Source organism: Ruditapes philippinarum, unplaced genomic scaffold (genome assembly GCF_026571515.1).
Source record: "Ruditapes philippinarum isolate M1 unplaced genomic scaffold, ASM2657151v2 ctg598_1_1_1_1, whole genome shotgun sequence".
NCBI lineage: Eukaryota > Metazoa > Mollusca > Bivalvia > Venerida > Veneridae > Ruditapes > Ruditapes philippinarum.
Window position 1 is genome coordinate 396976 of NW_026859523.1, and position 19310 is coordinate 416285.

General features: G+C 32.6%; 2 protein-coding genes across 2 annotated transcripts; both read right to left on the reverse strand.

Moving 5' to 3' along the window:
- Positions 1-2154: 2154 nt before the first annotated feature.
- Positions 2155-5065, reverse strand: LOC132756837 (S-crystallin SL11-like). Its single transcript, XM_060747982.1, has 5 exons — positions 4792-5065; positions 4216-4311; positions 3809-3927; positions 3029-3136; positions 2155-2669 (listed from the first exon to the last, which is right to left on the reverse strand). Exons 1-5 carry the CDS (start codon positions 4925-4927, stop codon positions 2505-2507), a joined length of 624 nt encoding a protein of 207 aa, XP_060603965.1. The 5' UTR covers positions 4928-5065; the 3' UTR covers positions 2155-2504.
- A 2121-nt stretch (positions 5066-7186) lies between these two features.
- Positions 7187-17050, reverse strand: LOC132756842 (uncharacterized). Its single transcript, XM_060747985.1, has 6 exons — positions 17017-17050; positions 15515-15616; positions 14516-14692; positions 13945-14193; positions 9936-10046; positions 7187-7340 (listed from the first exon to the last, which is right to left on the reverse strand). The coding sequence occupies exons 1-6, from the start codon at positions 17038-17040 to the stop codon at positions 7227-7229; spliced, it is 777 nt and encodes a 258-aa protein (XP_060603968.1). The 5' UTR covers positions 17041-17050; the 3' UTR covers positions 7187-7226.
- Positions 17051-19310: the final 2260 nt, after the last annotated feature.

Genomic DNA, 19310 nt, shown 5'->3' on the forward strand with positions numbered 1-19310 from the left:
ATAACTGATCACCAATCAACAGCCCTTTCCAAATAGACACTTATATGATAATATGTAATAATAAAAAAAACAATAATTATATAAAATACATATTAAAGCCGCATCTACACCTTGTCAAGTTTCTTATGTGTCACATTTAGCTAAATAAATGGGTATTTTAACATATTATCAGGCACATTTTTTACTGAAATGTCTTACTAAGATTACCCAGAATTTATACCTTTGTCTATGCTAAGACTATCATATTTCTGTAAAATGTGTAAATAACAAACGGGAAAATGATGCATTTAGCTAAAAACAATGGAGTTAATGAAGGGTGTACATTCTTTTAAAATAAATGGAAAAGATGAGAAAAACATATTTTAAGCTTAATAATTGATACAAATTCTTTATTTGGTGATTTATTTAGTGAAAGTTCTTAACTTACTAATCAAGACCATTTAAATCCATATTGATTCAGAGCACATGTTTTGTGTCTATTTTATAACTTGATTTTTGTTTACCATTGTTTACCATATTTTAAACATAATGAACAAATTTTCTCTGACCCCAAAGTGCGGTCGTTTGCCTGATGTAAAAAAAATGCATATGTACCTGTTTTACGCACTTTGGGGTCGAAATTGAACACCAAAGTGCGTAACGCACTCTGGGGTCGGACCCCAAAGTACGTAACGCACTTTGGGGTCCAACCCCAAAGTGCGTTTGACCCCAAAGTGCGGTGTTACAAAGCTTAAACAAAATTTATAAACTTCAATGCCCAGATCTTAGATGTTTGACAATAAGTGATGCTTTTTAACTTGCTATTCAGGCTGATAATATTCAGGATTCAATAATTCAGGCTAATATTTCATATTAAGTGTTTATATCGCACAATTGTGACAGTGTGATGTTGAAATATCAAATCTAATTTATACGTTTATTTCACATTCAATGAACCTCCAGCGTTTAAATGATGTTCCTATAGAAATCATTATTGGATTTTGCATCGCTTCTCTTTAGAGAGTCCAAAAATCCATATCAAATATCCATATCATACCAAATGTAGTCTCGTTTACATTTCCAGAGTCCAAACCTTTATATCAAATCCTTATTAAAGCTCTGTCAAAATGTTACAAGGATGGTGGTGTGATCATTATACATAGTTGAAAATAATACTGATTTCATTGGACGGGTACACAGCTGCAAAAGCAATATCAGTCTCGGCGTGCCCCTTGTCCAATAAAGGTTTGTCAGCTGTGTACCCGTCAAAAAGAATTCAGTATTGTACTCAATAGTGTATAATAACCTCATAACACAAAGCCGCACATGCTGTAATATATCGTTACTACATTGCCCTTGCATTCATCCAAATTGAATTGTCATCTAGACTAGGCAGCATGAAAATTGCAACTACATGTATCAGATACCCCATCCCCAAATACCCATATATAGCTTACATCAGATGTTGTTGTCTATAATAATAATAAAAATAAATTTCTCGATCTAATAACACGACAGGCAACAAAATAGAGAAAAAACAGAATCTCTAAAGAAATTCCAACACGACAAAATTGAAAATGTTGAAAACTCGGTTTGATTGAGCCTGTTCATGGACGGTAATGAAAAATGCAAGTTACCGTCCACGCCCCCTAGCACCGGCTTAAGCAGAATTCAATATGTAACATGGAAATGGTGAAATTCTTTTAATTTAGAAACATCCGCAGATATTTTCACACGGTGGTTATCATGGAACCTTCAATGTGACACAGGAGTGTCATTCCATGAAAAGCGGCGTATGGTCCCCAAGTAAAAGTGTGCCCTAAATGAGAAAACAATGGGCTGAACTGAATAAAATGAAATTTTGAAAGGGGATCTGAGGTTATGAATCTGCATATCACATATAAGACGTCAAAAGACAAATTTAAAAAGCAGGAAACATATAATAATACTGGAACCACCCACGTTGAAAATGCCCAAAAGGAAGAAATTCAAAATGCATGTACCACATAACATGTTTACAGAACAATAATTGTCGTGCTGAACGATCTTCAAGGATCGAAAAAATAACATCATTCATTAAATGTACAGGGTGACTTTTACAGTGGCCACACGGCAAGTCTCGCCATATAACAATTCATGAAATGGATATAAATCTTGACTAACAAGTTCCGTTTTTAAAATGGTTTTTATTCGAAAATTTAATTATGAATTTAATTCATTATCACAATATAAAGTCACAATAGATATAAAATGGTTAATTCATTCGTTATCTGATCTGTTACATAATATATAAACTCAAAATAAAACAGATCCATCATTCAGTCTTACTTAATATCAAAACATGTTATACAAATGACATCCGTCTGTCCGTTGTTATGTTTCCGGCAACTGGGCATGTATTACAAAACAATTGATATTTATTGTTTTATAAAAGACAACATTTTTACCTAAGTGTAGGAAAACACTTTAAGAGGTAGAGTATAAAAAGTAGTATTAAATATTTGGTTTATGTAATGAAACATCTCCTAGAAGGGGGTTTGTTGACGTGTCTTCAAGTACGCTGCTACCTTTGGTTGTTTTGCAGTTGTTTCAAGACTAGACGCAATACCTGGATATTTATCTTTGGGTACTTTTGTGAGTGCATTGCAGTTTTCAAGGTAAACATACAATGCTAGATCGGCTACTGTCAGCTAGGAAATGAAATCAAAATGAAATAAAAAAGAAATATTATAATTTGAATATACTCACTACGTAAATAATAAATTGAAATCACATCTTCAGTACAAACAATTGAACATGGACTTTCAACTTATATAAATGTATTCAATGGCATTTATTTACACCTACTTTATCAATCAAAACTTAAGATTTTTAATATAATTTCTTCAACATTTATTTATCTTTTTTTTTAATTTAAACGATCGTCCTTAAATGTATTTTAATTGATATTAATTTCTACATAATGTAGCATGTATCTAATATCTTGCCTGTCATATATTTGATTAATTTTACCACTTTTTCATTTTTTTTATTTAAGAACTCCACATACCGAGTCTCCAACAGCAAAACCTTTCTTTCCAGTTTCTGCAACAAGCTTTTCTATATTGCCTAATACCGTAGGTAACGTGTTGGTATCAAACTCTTCAAACTTCTTTTTCTGTTGAACATAAAAGTATTTTGATAAAATACTGTGGACTTTTCTTTTAGAACATGCAGTTTGTTATATAAAAAGTACTAGGATGAAATGTACCTGATGAAATAAAGCCATAATAAAAAAGAGAATTGAATGATTATTTACAAATTATCACTTTGAAATTTATTTATTCAGTTTCAGTTTTTTGATTTTAACTTTTAAAAACGCCGTGCCGTAAAACTCCAGCCTTCGGGTATTGTGCCTGTTCTTAAACTTATGTTTTATAACGTCTGACACCCTTTCAGAATTTCATTTTATTAAGTTCCTTATTCCATTGTTTTCTTGTTCAGTGCGCAAGCATTATTAAACTTGGGGACCATATGTCGCTTTTCATGGAGTGCGACGAACGTGTCGCATGCTAACCGCCTTATGAGCACCATTGAAGATGTTTCTTAATACCAAATTTTACAATTGTCATGTATAAATTTTGCCGTTTTTTGGCGATCTATAAGGTTTTTTTCTCATGAAACCCGTACCATTATGATACACATGTAGGGACCATATACTGCGAAAGTAATAACAGGTTTTAAATGGCTTTTATTTTATGAAAATTCATCACACCTAATAGACCGGAGTGTCATTCTTTATACATGTAGATGAAAAAAAACTTTCCTTTAAGCATGATTGCATTTTTACCTTTTCTTCCTCGCTGTCCTTGCCAAAAGCTATTGTTACATATGGGGTAAACATGTCTAAAAGTGTGTCCAGTATCTGATCTACCATTACCATCTCTGAGTTCCCTTTCCCGTATAATTCTAAAATTCATGATACAAGAGATACTTTATTAAATATGTACAATATTTTTTTAAAGTAAAAAGCACAGTAACGTTACATGCTTAATACATTTTAATGCAATACATATATTCAATGTTTTGGTTGAAAGCTTAAGTTGAGCGCATGCAAAACACCAATATTTTTCCACGCAATAAAGTTAAAACGAGAAGGATAACATGAAGCTAATTTACTGTTCATCCCAGATGATTTCTTTTATATAACAGAGGAATAAATCCTGACAAATAAAAATTAATTATGATTTTACATACTGAATTCCCTTCCTAGATAACGTGCAACTGCAAAACTTTGACATATCCTTTTCTTTCCATCAATTTCAAGCACCGGTAGTGAGCCTTGTGGTGTTCCTGACAAATTAACAAACGCTGGTAGTGATGATGTATTATGCTTGTTAACTAAGTTATAACAGTGCTTATAATTAGAAAAATAACAATTATGTTTAAAGAAAATTAAAACGTTTACGTATACACCTTCATGGACACATGTGACCAGTTTAAAACAAAGAATAATCCCAATATAACCTGCTGAAAGTTTTGAGCCCTTTGCTTCCAGTGCAGAAAGATGTCAGTCTTCATCTTCATAAAATCTGATCATGCTTTATAATTTATTATATTTTGATATTGAAATCCCTTAAACATTGAACGGACTGTTCCCAATCAAAAGCTGGACAAGAGGAGTCCAATATCAGGGTTCTGTTTCCAATATGTTTAACGTCATCTGTATATCTTAGCTTTTATTTATACTGTTCTGGTTATCACTATCGCTTAATTCTGTAAATAAATATAAATATATATTAAATAGGTTATTCGTTGTCATACACAACTTACCTGCTTTAAGCTGTGGCCATTGTGAAAATTCAACCCGATCGTCCTCGAATTTCACGCCTGCAGCATTGAAGATCATTCTAGACAACTCGGCCCTTCCTCGTCCATTAAAATATGTTAACTTATATTTAGTAGGCATGATGTTAATATTTCCAAAGTATCTAAGTAAGAATAATATTTATATATATTTATATATTTTATATAATTTACACTTTTCAAATCTTAATCAAAGTTCAACTGTCTAACAAAAATTATATACTGTGCTTTGCGAAGTTTGAAAGCGCCCTTATATAGTGGTAATGGTTTGTTTACACATTTATGTTTGCACATTGAAAAAACTGTCACTCGTACATTGCATACACACACCAGGTCAGTTTTCGTGACATATACTAAATTACTTGAAAAACGTTACATCTCCTGTAAAGAAAATACAATTGCTGTTGATTATCTTTTCTGGTGTGTTTCATTAAACTTCATATTCTCATAAAAAGATTGTACAAACACGAAAATAATGCGTGTGAAAAGCACCAATCGTGCATTAGAAATAAGCAGACCATGTCGATGGCAGCCGTTATTAATTCAGCTCAGTATAGAAATTAAGCCCATTTGACCAGGAGGCATTAACGACAGTGGTGTTCTGATATTTTAACCCGTTTCGTCATCTTTGTATGATCGATGGAAATGGGGGGATAATAGAACACTTGACTTTTTCTAGTACATGTGTATTGTATTGAAAATAAAAAGGTCGGAACAAATGGCGGCCGTCACATTTTTTAGCTCATCTGAGCGAAAAGTCATCTGAGATGAGATTTTGTGAAGTTTTCTAATTCCGTCGTTGATACTTATATTTATACTCATTGTCTTTATACAGCTTCTCCTTCTTAATCACAGCGATGTTGGGATTTTACCAAACTTCAAAGAAATGATGATGAGCCTCTACAAAACTTATATTATTATAGATTATTCCAGTCTAAAGTGTAATAAGGTCACAAAAGCTAAAATATACCTTAAAAATGAAATATTCAAAGCCTTCTTTGTAGAAACTACAATGACTAGAATTAAGATATTTGGCATGTAGCATCATCTTGTGTTCCTTTACAAAAGTAATACAAATAATGTCACGGGAATTTTTCATTTATATAGACTTGTATATTAATAAAACACAATTATTTAAAGCTCTAAATGCGTGAAACTAAGATGCCAAGAGTCTATTTTGCATGCGTCACCTCCCTCTACAAAAGTGATGTCAACAATGAATCAAGGGTGTTCAATCAGTACATGTTCTAGAGTTAAGTTATTTTGCATGTTGCTTTACCACTCGACAGAAGTTATATTTATCATACTCCTGTGTTAAATATAGCCCCGCGCCTTGGGTCGCTTTTGTTACACTGATTTTATAAGAATCACGATTTACAGATATTTTTCTTAAAATCTGCAATTCATCTAACATGTAATATCACTTTGTGATCCTCTTTGAAATTTGCCCAAAGAGTCAAAATCCACAGACGCTTGTGGCCCAAATGTATGACGCCCATGTAAACACTCTATCAAAACTATTTTCATATTTAAACACGGATGGGACATCTGTTACAACGATAAAATTGTTTTACAAAAATTTTTAACATATATGAAAAAAACCGTATACTTTCAAGTTTTAGTAAAGTATATAAAAGTATATAAAAATCTCAATCTTTTTGTGTGAACTACATGGCCTTAACAAGAGATATATTGTATGCTATTTGTCCTGGTATATTTTTACGAATGTTATATGAATTATAGGCTTTCATAGTCCTGTGGAAAAAAAAAAAAAAAAAAAAAAAACACACAAAAAAAAAAACAATCATCATGACCCTTTAATTCAGCATATTTCTTTCTCTTGATCTGGGGAACAAAAGAGAATTTTAAGACGTATATTTTGATACTAATCCCGAACATGTAACTGAAAATGACCTTAGACATGTATTGTCGGGTCAAGATTAAATAATATTATATCAAACTAAATAAAGACTATAGCAATCCATAAATAAAGAGTTCACCATTGAGAAACCAACTTATTATTTGTGAACGTAAACAATAAAGAGCGGGCCTGGATCCAATACGTCATCCCGCCTTCAAAGTAGATGGTTGATGAAATTTATATTAAAGGCCCATTATGCCACATAAATGTTTTATTTTTTTCCTCAAAAGCTTTTTTAGTTTTGGTGTACTTTTAGCATGTATGTTTACAAAATTAGAATTGGTGATTAAGTGCACATTATTTGATCTGTGTAGTGTAGAACATTCGTAGTGTGATTATTCAGGCCGGTCATTGCCACCTGGTAAAATGTGACATCTTCAATAAAAAAAGACGCAGTACAATACGCATCTCACCGTTAGAAAAAATAACAAAATGACGATAAAGGGTAGTGCATGTGTATTTTACATAAGGAATAACAAAGTTACAAAAATTCAAACACACTTCCACGGCATTCCTCGTTGACGATAGAGCTGGCTCCTTTTATATACATGTCGTTCTTGATAACATGTGACTTGTCCTTCGACAGCAATGCTCTCTGCAAGTATAGATGTGCAAAACATAGTGTACTTTTTATAATTTTAATGTCGAAGACTCTATCAAAGAAAAATACTCTACTGTGCCGAAGCAATAATGCATCCTGTCTTCGAAAGGCATAATGCCTTAACTCTACCATTTCGTAGTCATAACACCTTCGCTGTACCAACCGAATACAAAAACAGATGGTATTTCTGAATGATATTAAACATGTAAAACTGAAATGCTTTCTAGCAAAATTTGAATTGTCTCAAGATAAGAATAACTTTAAACATTTTTCGGTTTGATATTGTTTTTGCTATGCACGTTACTAAAACAGTCAGGGGTAGACAAAATATAACATAAATGCTATACCATATTATAGATACTTCTATAGTATTCTAATTTAGGACACGATGTTTAAACATGACGCTTGAAAATAGAGTATTTGCCTTTCAACGCCTGGTCAAATTATAGAACATTTAGTTAAATCTATAGATCGAAGCCGAGGTGAATATATAGTGGTAAGGACATTTTGGCTTAAATTACTTTAAGTATTTAATCTGGGACATTTAACAGAGCGCACCAAAAAGTGTTCTAATTTCTACTTATTTTACCCTGTTAGAAAATAGTAACTCCCTTTCATGAATTTAATCGGTGCAAAAGGCATGTAACGCATGAATACCCCATGTAAAAAGCTTAAATTATTTTCGATCTAATAATAACATATGTCAAATGATAGCAACATATCGTCGGTTTATATCCAAAAAGTAGAACATGGAGTTTTCATATGTATTTTAGCGAAGTTGCCCGGATATTAGAGCTTGCATTTTACGATAAACCTTTATAGGGTATGAGAGTTTCCTCCCTTATTATAAATTAAAGTTGGCCACGGATGTCTTATCAGTCAATCAACTCTAAGATGGTTTGATGAGTTTGTTTAATATGCAACTTTTAAATGAATTTTTGATTGAGTAGTCCAATCTAAAAGCTCATTGTTTTAAAATCATGGTATTTCAGCAAGATATATAGAATGTAAGTTAAATCGTCTATGAAAATGTTATAAAACTTGCTTAATCTAATTCTCTTGGACGATCTATATCATACGACAGCGACTGTGAGATTCTTATTAGATTATTTTTATTGCGTAAATGAAATAGTTTAAATTAATGAAAATATACGTGTTTTGACGTTTTACGCGTGCTTTTATTCGCAGTGTTATATCAAACATGTGTAATAATAATGATGATAATTATATAACGTTTAAAATGTCCTATAAAAACGGTAAAATTTGCAGACTTGTGTAAAAAACTAGAAGAATATTAATAGGTAATTGTTAAAAGATGAGTTTTAAAGCTTTTTAAAAGACGAGATAATTTTACAGTCACGTAGTTCTGAAGGTAATGTGTTCCAAAGTTTTGGTGCTGCAAATGAAAAACATTTCATCACCGTATGTTATAGTTTTGGAACGTGGAACATTCAGTAAAGCCGGTTCATGCAGAGACCTTAATTGTCTTTAAAGTATATAAAATGTTAACAAGTTTCTGATGTATTGCTGGGCTTCTCCAATGACGTGAGTTAGGATTTTATAATCTATACCTCGATGTATTGGGAGCCAATGAAGTTCTTTGAGCGTGATGCTGACATACCTAGAAGTTTTGGTTATAAGTTTGTTAAGAACTGTCTTTGCAAAGCCATTTAGAAGGGCATTACAATAGTCCAGTCTCGTTATAATTGAATGATTCACCAATGATTTTGCAGCATCGCCAGTAAGATGTTGTCTTATATATTGCCTAATAATATTCATTAAGTTACTATACATTGCTGAGTACAAAACTAAATTCCATCGGACGAGTACACAACTGTAAAAAGTATAAAGGCGCTAGCCGAGTCCAATAGAAGTATTACAGCTGTGTACGAGTCAATATTATACTCAACTATGTAAAATGACCTTTTCATTTCACATCAAAAATGCATAATATGCATTTGATATTAAATTTTGTGAACTCGGGAAATTGGAACGAGGCTACATGGAGTCCAATATGCAATTTGGTGTGAACTTTCGGAACATGGAGAATTTTGTTGTTCGTTTTGTTTATATTCGGACACCGGCATTAACCATAATATCGAAACCTGCTGCGTCCTTGCCGGTACGCTGATTGCATCAACATCATGGACGTCTTTTTCATGCCGCTTAACCTAAGTCCTATTTTCGTTGGTGGCAATGTTGCTCGACAATACTTTAAAGACATCTTTGTTTCAAAACAACGACCCTTTGCAGGACAATATCTTCCCTGAGTTAGTCCCGACAGGTCAGCAAATCATCCCTGAAACTTATATTCGTACGATGATAATTAAGTCTACACGGTGCTTGGGAAAGTTCAATAAAAGGGTAAGTCTGCATATTATCCGAGGAAATATAATTATGTAGTTTTATTCTAAGAAGAATGTGTACCAACGTAATGACCCAGGTGGTAATCAATGTCATTGTAACTTTTTATGATTTGAACTCATATGTTCGAACCCTACCCTACGATGATTATCTTAATAAGACGGTAAAAATATAATATATCCTCAATTGCATTCCTGATATAAGACAGTAAAAATGTAATATAACCTCAAAAGCGTTCCTGATGTAAGATTCCATATTGACCAGCTGTATATCTGTATCAGTGAGGTGGTAGACATAACAAACATCATGGTCTACTATAACTGCGCTCATACTTCCCTACAAAATAACAAACACTGGTAATACAAGTACAAATGTTGCTGCAAGGCAGCAATTGAGAAGCTCCGCGCAAAAAATGCGCTCATTACAGATACCTTACCAAATTATTCCTACGCACAGGTCATGTAATATTCAGATTGTTTACTATTGTAGATTTTTTCCGAATGTTTTGTAAACCATTTTTTGCCTAAAATTTTATACTTATCTTATGCACTGTCCATAATTGAAAAGAGGGGAAAGATATTTAATATAAAAATGCTTTCACTGACTCCTACCTGGTAAGGGAAGTAATTCCATTGAATACAAACAAGACTTACAAGACTTGTAAATGTTATGTAACATGACTGTACTGTGTTCTGTTTGTGTCACTACTGTAGTCAGTAACATAAGATGATAACAATATCAAAGTCTGTTTTTTATTATTATAATTGTAACTAATATACAGATAGTAATAAAAGGACTTATATAATAATATAGTAATATTACATGAATATTTTCCATGTCAAATTAAAAAAATGGATTCTTTCAATACTGAAAGTAGAACACACACTGGAATGAAAAAATGGGATAAATTTTAAAAAGACCAAATTCAGGATTTTTTTGTTTGTACATAGTGATACAATATTCATCAATATAATAAAAGACTGTTACCTGAATTTTAGGCAGGTATGAGGAAATTCACTAATATCATGTTCGTGCGAGTCAAAGATATAAAAGCTATTTGACATTGGTGATATATATAAAAAAACTATTGTTAATTGATTTATTGGGAGATCAATATACTTTTTTGTTGAATTGCTTTAAAACCATTCATAAAAAACATTACCCCCCCCCCCCCCACATTTTGTGGTTGGGGTATAATTATCAAAAGCAAAATTATTAAAGTCTTATTCCTATAATCTTCATTATATTGACAAAATCAATCATTTATAGAATACTTGATATGCTGTGTGTAAATGTAATTCAAAATGAAACAAATTATAATTTCATGTACTACTAAAAAAGGGAAATAACAAATTGTTGCGAGTCAAAGATATAAAAGCTATTTGACATTGGTGATATATATAAAAAAACTATTGTTAATTGATTTATTGGGAGATCAATATACTTTTTTGTTGAATTGCTTTAAAACCATTCATAAAAAACATTACCCCCCCCCCACATTTTGTGGTTGGGGTATAATTATCAAAAGCAAAATTATTAAAGTCTTATTCCTATAATCTTCATTATATTGACAAATTCAATCATTTATAGAATACTTGATATGCTGTGTGTAAATGTAATTCAAAATGAAACAAATTATAATTTCATGTACTACTAAAAAAGGGAAATAACAAATTTATAACCTAAGTGTCAAACAGAACATTTATAGCCTTCGAATTTATGTACAGATGAACTGCTTTCCGGTTCTCATTGATTAATATGACATGCTGCGAATCACTGAAGGGGAAACCAATATAAAAATAGAAAGGAGTTCTTGAATGCGAATTAGTTTTTAGCTGTAAATCGAAGGGTTTAATTGATCAAATCCGGGCCCATGGACAAAAAAAGTAAACACAAAAAGCTCGCCTGTGGGCGCGGATCAATAATACCTATCACGGGCTCGTACAAAGTCGGCACGATTCGGCAGTTTCCGTGTGTTTTAACAATATAAGGTTGAACTTTGTCAATTCGTTGCTTTTAAAGTAAGACTTTCATTTTACAATCGTTATTTGTATATTTTTGCAATAAAATGTACACGGTGGTGGCAATCTTTTGACTTATTTTTAATTTCATCACGAAAAATAATTATGCAAGAATATAAGTTATTGATCAAGATTTTTGATAGGTTAAATGACCATCCATAAAGACCTTGTATTCTATAACCATCGCCTAGCGGCTTCGGTTACATTAGCTTTCGACTGTTTTTACTGGACTATATAGCCTATCAAACTTTTATAATTTATTAGTATATTCTGAAAATGACCGTATGAGGCAGAATTCAAACGAGCTTCTTTCTAATTAAGAATAGTACTTCAAGTATGAATAAAAGTCAACAAAAGTCAATTCTACTTGAGACAATGTAACAGGCATTGGTACTATAATCTTTTTCTGAATAAACGTTTGTCAAAATACGTGCGATAACGTGAGCTAAAGGGGAAAATGTGTTGCAATATTTCTAAAACAATATTACGGCACCAGGTTTTAATCAATAGCCGATACAATTCTGCAGCAAAGTCTGATTTTCTTATTTCCAAAGGTTCTTTACCCGCTAAATTTAAGGCACATTTGAACAACCTATTATGACGATGACAATCATCATGAATTATTTACCAAAACTATATATAAATAATAACGTTGTTGCAAATTTGATAATTGATATTCAATGTCATAATAAGATGATATTGTTCAACAGGTGTTATTGATTAAATCAGTATACAAACGTCCCACAAAGTTTAAAGAAAATGTAATATTTGACCTTAACAGTAAATGTCATGATCAGATCTGAAATATTAAACATGTCTGTGTTGTTTTGTCCAAATATCAATCAAATTGTTTACTCAGCAATCCTAAGTAAGATATCCTCATATGCTATCTATATTCTAAGTTTAATATTAACAATATCTCATTTCTAACCTAGTTTAAGAATCAGTGGCTCTTCACATAAGCATGGTTTATAACAACTGTAATTTCAATATTCCACACCTAAATCCAGCTATGAACCGAACACCTATGTTCTTTATAGTGACCTTCATTTAGCCCCTCCCCTCCCCCCTCCGACAGCAATACCGAACGAGGTCACCGTATGAAAATGCTATACCAAGTTTTGTTAAAATCCCCTTTCTTTACTAGAATCTATATTGACAGGAAACCATTTTTTTATTTTTAGTTACAGCGACCTTGATCTCCTACAGAGCCTTAAAGTAATTCTAAATGGGATATTCACATACTCTTGCTATTGTGATGACTATATATCACTCTAGCTATCGACCTGAAACAATTTTTATATTTCAAGTTTGTTTCTTTGTTTCATTTTACGCCTTTTTCCAACAGTATTCCAGTCATATAGGCGGGTAGTTTCCTAACCATCGTTCCTGGAGAGTTACACCAGTACTAAACAACCTTCCTCCGCGCTAAACTACCAAAGCATCTCCCGGGGATCGAACCCACGCCAGAGAAGTAACTGGAGTAGAAGTCATCGACTCTAACCCCTCAACCACGGAGGCGGTTTATATTTCAAGTCATATCGATCTTGGTCATAGAGGACTTAAAAGTGATCTCAAACAAGATATCTGCATAAGCTCACAAAATATTAAGCCTGCTCAAAATATCTCATTCCTACCTGAAGTTATCGGCCAGAAATCATTTTTTTCTATTTAGAGTAACAGTGACCATGATCTTCATTATATGTATCCAAAAGAAAGACAAAGCGAGGTCTAGTCAGAAGACCAAGGTGTCCCAAAATAATACCAATCAAAGAATATCTCTACATTCCAAGTCTGGTTATAATATGTCATTCCTAAATATCGTTATCGACCGAAATCCTACTGTTTATCGTCCTTCCGCTTGAACGCGCGCGGTCGTCCACGCAACATGAATTGCAAAGAAAGATCATACACACAAGTTTGCCAGACTTTCCGTTCACACGTTTTCTCCCTTGATCAAAACACAAAGAAAGATAATAAACCGGTCTTTCCGTCCACAAGTTTCCTCCCTTGACCATAATTTTAATCTGTGCCTGATATTCCCTTCATTCTGATAGGAATGTCACCCATGCCAGCTTTCACAGAAGTAGTATTATATATGACTAGCTTCACGTACGCATAATAATAGGGATCACTAAGCATATAATAAATCTCACTTGATGCAAAGATACTGATGGATAAGGTGAACAAAACATTACAAAAGTAAAACTTACATTTGATGATTTATCATAAATGACAGTTGGTCCATATGTTGAGGGCGTTGTTGCGCGTCTAGCATGCTGACTTGTTGCCGAGGCTGGAGCTTCCGCAGTTGTTGTTACTTTAACCCGTGTTGGTGATGACGTCATTTGGTTTAATAACGTCGTACTTTGTGTTTCTTTATTCTCTGTTGTATGGTAAGCATTTGACGTGGATACTTTATCTGACGGTGCTGTAGTTCTAGCGCTATTTAATTCTGGAAACTACAAATAAATGTATTACATAAATAAAGAAAATACAAATTGTTTAAAGTCGACCATCGGTAGACCTACACATAATCATATAGAAAAGAAAGACACGTGACGTGATGTTTGACGTTATTAAATTGAAATTGGGGGGAAATAGTAATTGTAAGTTGTCGGTCAAAAATAGATGAATTCGCTTTATTTTTATAGAATATGTTACGGTCTAACAGTGTTATGTTTATGAGATCAAGATTATTTAAAATTTTGAATAGAACATAGCGCTACTACAGTTATTAATACTGATGTGAAAAGAAAGGCTAAATTAGTTAGCTTGATATACCTTATTTGAAGCAGTTGTTAATTGTTGGTGCAGGGTCGTCGATTCGTTGTTTTTCCTTAGAAGCAGAATTAATTCCTTGCTGTTACACCAGTGTAGAATTTGCCGGGACGCTATCGGGTCAGATCTCAATACTCTCACTTCCGGTAGAAATCCGATCCATTCTTTCATCATTTTAAGCTATTGTATAGAATATAAACAAAAAGATGCATTGTTTCATAAAATAATCTAAATACAATAATTATATCTGAAATAGGAGGCAAACAGAGAAGAAAATGATTACTTGAAATAAAGAGGAAATACATGAATCTGATGACGATCGAGTATTTTATACCCTGTAATTTTTGATAGATGATTATAATATTATATTTTTTGCTATTGTGATTACATTATCGAGTTACGTAAACAAAAACGTGATCAGTAACCGAGTGCATTAGTACCATCTGTTATGTTAATTATCTCTATTACATTAATATCAATTAATTCAATCTCGGGATAATTATTTCGTTAACGGAAAGAACAAGCCAGTAAAAAGCAACACAAAGCTGTTTCATATGGTGGCTGATATGTGCCATGTCGATCTTTTGCTTCGCGGAGCGCCATACAAAGACATAAAAATACAACAAACGACTACCTTGTCGCATTTTCGTGTTTCACCTCGCGCCCCGCAGAGTGGCCTTATTGTCGTTATTTTTCGTGATTTGTCTGGCACCCCTGCGGAGCGAAAGAACGACAAAGTAGTATCCTCGTCATAATTTCGTCAGGCGCATTGCGGATCGAAAAATGAAAGATCAGAATAATTACAAAGCGATCACTTTGTAGTATTTTCGTGTTTTCGTTTAGCGCCCCGCGGAGGGAAGGTACGACAAAATGATGAGCTTGTTGTATTTTCGTGTTTTTTTCTAGCGCACTGCGCAATGTTAATACGACATAGCACAACCTGAACTTATACGTGTGTCTGAAAACCGGAGTACAAGGAAGGAATGGTATCAAAGCCTTTACCTCGATATCGGCAATCCCATTGGTTGTGTGAACCTCGTCCATTTCGTGTTTGTTAAGCGGGACTAGAATACAGGTTAGTCTGTTACTACCGACGAATATACCCTAGTGTTAGAATAGAAGATCATGGTCACTACTTCTAAATCACAAACTAGAGATGATATTTTCACTAAACATGATTCATGATTGTATTTGGCACTCTTTAAAAGAGTTATGTAAACAGACTGATTTTAGCGCGACTATTCATAATTGTACTCAGTCCGGCCTTGATCACTCATTCTCGTGTGTTATTTTACAAGACCATTTACGAGGCTTTTAAAATGTGCGTTCATTAATATCAATGTATTGTACTTAATATATATAGAGTGGATATTTGTCTTGCTTATATGCTGTATTAATTTAAACCATTCATCAATTTCTCATAAAATTTCTTTGTCAAACAGAAATGTTCAACATTAACGAGCCTATCATTTACGGGACTTTGCCTCTTTCACCTTCTCCTGTGATTTATTCTGCTTGTTTTGGTAAATTATTTTAACTTGTAAATGGACCTGGTTTTATTGTTATTGTATTATTTCATGAAAACAAAGAAGTATCCGTGTTTTAAACATATTTATATGAAATATGTTTATCACTTGCAAACAGCTTCTAAAAATCATACTTTTGGTAGTGTAATTCGTATTTAGACGTTTTGATTTTTATAGAGTTCAATATGGATATTTACTTTCATGAACGAATACATTTATCTTATCTTGCAATCACAAAAACGAAGTAAACATGAAAAGAGACAGGTCCCGTATCTGGCTGAACTGACCCCAAATGTTGATATAATTAAATGATAGAAAGGTTATTCTAAGAGACCAAATGAAATCGCCATACTAAATGCACAAATTTAAGGACCATGGTCTCGAAAATGAATAAAATTAATGTTATTTCTGGGTTCTAGTAAACCTATCATACGGAAAAATAAAGGACATCAGTACTAGTAATATTTTACATTTAAGATGTCGGAAAACTATACAAAAAGTGTTTATTTTTCAGTTCTAATATTTATGAAATGTCGTGGTTTAACTGAGAATGAGTGTGGTGCCGGCAACGTCGTCACACTGATTATTTCTTTTTCATGCAAGTTGGTATCTTTAAAACTACTGAAGGGAATGGGCTGAAAAATTACACACTTATTTAAGAGCATAATAGGAGGTCACTAACATGGACCTTGACATAATTATTGCACTTTTTTACCTTAGAAAAGTCCATGTTGTCCAGGCACTTGTTTAACTATCATGCTTTGAAAAAAAACGAGCTCGACAAACCTTAAAATGATTCCAAACGTCTCTTAGTAAATGTTCCAATGTCATCAAATTACAATCGGTTTCTTTACCCATAGATTATAACGTTTAATGATGTAATAAAAAATAAATTATCATCGATTGGTTATCTCTACTCTTATTTCAATTACTTTTGCAATTGCTTGAAATAATTGCAGAAATTAATTTAATACGCACAGTTTCTCCTTCGAAGTAAAACATAAACCGGTCACTTCCTGAAACTTGCACGTGACCAAACCCCGCCAACCATAGAGTCAAGAGTACCTATTAATTAAAAAATAAGCCATCTGAGCATTAAGTATGTATGATAAACTAGTTTTATTTAACCATTTAACTGCTAAATGTATGTAATTGATTTGTTCAGCTTTGAGTCTTACAAAAGTTCAAATTCAGCAAGTAAATGTTTAAAGATGACCAGCATGGTCAAATTGTACTGAGATGATAATGACAGTCTTAAACATGTATATATAAGACTTTATTATAGTTTTTAGAACTACAACATTTCTATAAAAAAGAATGGACTTTATGGCAGACTAAAGCATGAAATTCAATGGCCAACACTGTTTGCATGTTACCTTCTTAATACAACACAATAGCTTCAACCTGATTTAACAATGATACCTTGACGAACGCTAATAGACACACACACGTACATATGAGCCAATTTATCACAGAATGACATATGAAAGTCAATAGCAATGAGAAAATACAAAGAGAAAAATTTTAAAAACAAAACACTTTTTGTTATAATCAACTTAAAGATGCGTGATCAAGTAAAAAAAATGCGCGTGATGTTATTCAGAAAACAAAGTTGAAAGGAAAGTATTGAAATAAAATCATACGTAATATGTCCCCATGGTTTGGTTATCTCACAATTTTACATGTTGTTTTAATTCATAGTTTGATTTTGTCTGCGGTCTAATTTCTCCCAGTCTTATCTGTGTCGCTTCTTACATTAAAGCTGTTGTCTCATAGCCAAGGTGAAATACTTCAACATTGTACTTTTAATCACATGACATCACTTGTTTCCCTTTGAAATATAACCATATCGCATTTCTTTTTATATTACACCTTATAAAATGAAACCAAACAAATTGACTACCAGCTTTGGCACCATGTGACCTCCCAATATGTTATGGGATCAAATAGTATCAATAAAGTCAAGTATATATATTGCCAGTCGAAAATCACTATTATACTGTACCTTACCTAGTTATCATTTTCAAAGTCCAAAAAAAAAAAAATCATATCAGATTAAAATTGCACTCGAATTAACTATGTCAATTGTTATCTGTCAAAATGTCCAAAAAATAGATTTGCAATTAAGAGTTCATTATACGTAATTGAGTAGAATACTGATCATATTGGACTATTGCACTCGGCTAGCACCTCGTTGATATAGATTTGATATAGGGTTCAGTATTCTATACAACTATGTTATAATTTATTTAACTGTATAATAACCTCATTGTATTCAAAAAATGTTATAAAGCTCACAAAAGGCCCGCTTGATAATATTTTCTTGAAGTCGTTTGATAACATTTTATGTAATATGGCAACTTATGCGAGATCCTATGTGTATGTCACTCAGTGTTAAAATGGGACATAGGTAAGGTTTTGAACAGCGAACACTTCAATTGATAAATATGTTACACCCTGAGCTTATACATTTGTTCAAGTGAAAAGGGTGACCAGTTGGCAAGGACAGTAATAATCTTTGAAGTGAGATAGACTAGCTTTAAACATTTCACTTTTATCTGTACGATCCTATTTATAAACTTTGTAAATATAACAGTATAATTTCTCTGAGTTATCATGTTACGTACTATAAGTCAATGTCTTTCAAATAGAATGGTCTGGAAACGGGACCATTTTACGAAATAGGATGTCTCGGCAGAGTCATGTGATTAGGGTATAAATCTACCGACCGTGTATCACCGTTCAAAATGAAATTATAAAATATTTTTTTTGTTAAATCGATCAAAGAATTTACTGAAAACTAATTCTTGCAGGTTTTACTTAATAAGTGATGATTTAACAGATTTGCCTGAAATTATGACTTTTTTCGTATCCGGTGTCAAGAAAAAAATTTACTGCTCGTATTTGATAATAGGTCTGAGTTTGATAAGCCTTTTTTAAATTTATGCATTTGTACAAGAAAAAAAGGTGACCAAATTGCCAGGATAGACAAATAATCTTTGAAATAAGATAGACTAGCTTTAAACATTTCAGTTGGCAGTTTGACCTTTTATCTGTACGATCCTATTTACAAAACGCCATGTAGTTATGTAATAGTATAATTTCTCTGAGTTATCATGTTTATATATAATTATACTTATTATAAGTCAGTGACTTTCAAATAGAATGGTCTGGAAACGGGACCATTTTACTCGGCTAGGTCATGTGATTAGGTTCAAAATGCGGTAAAATTCAGTGGTACGTAAACACATTTTTAGATAATAGCCTCAGTA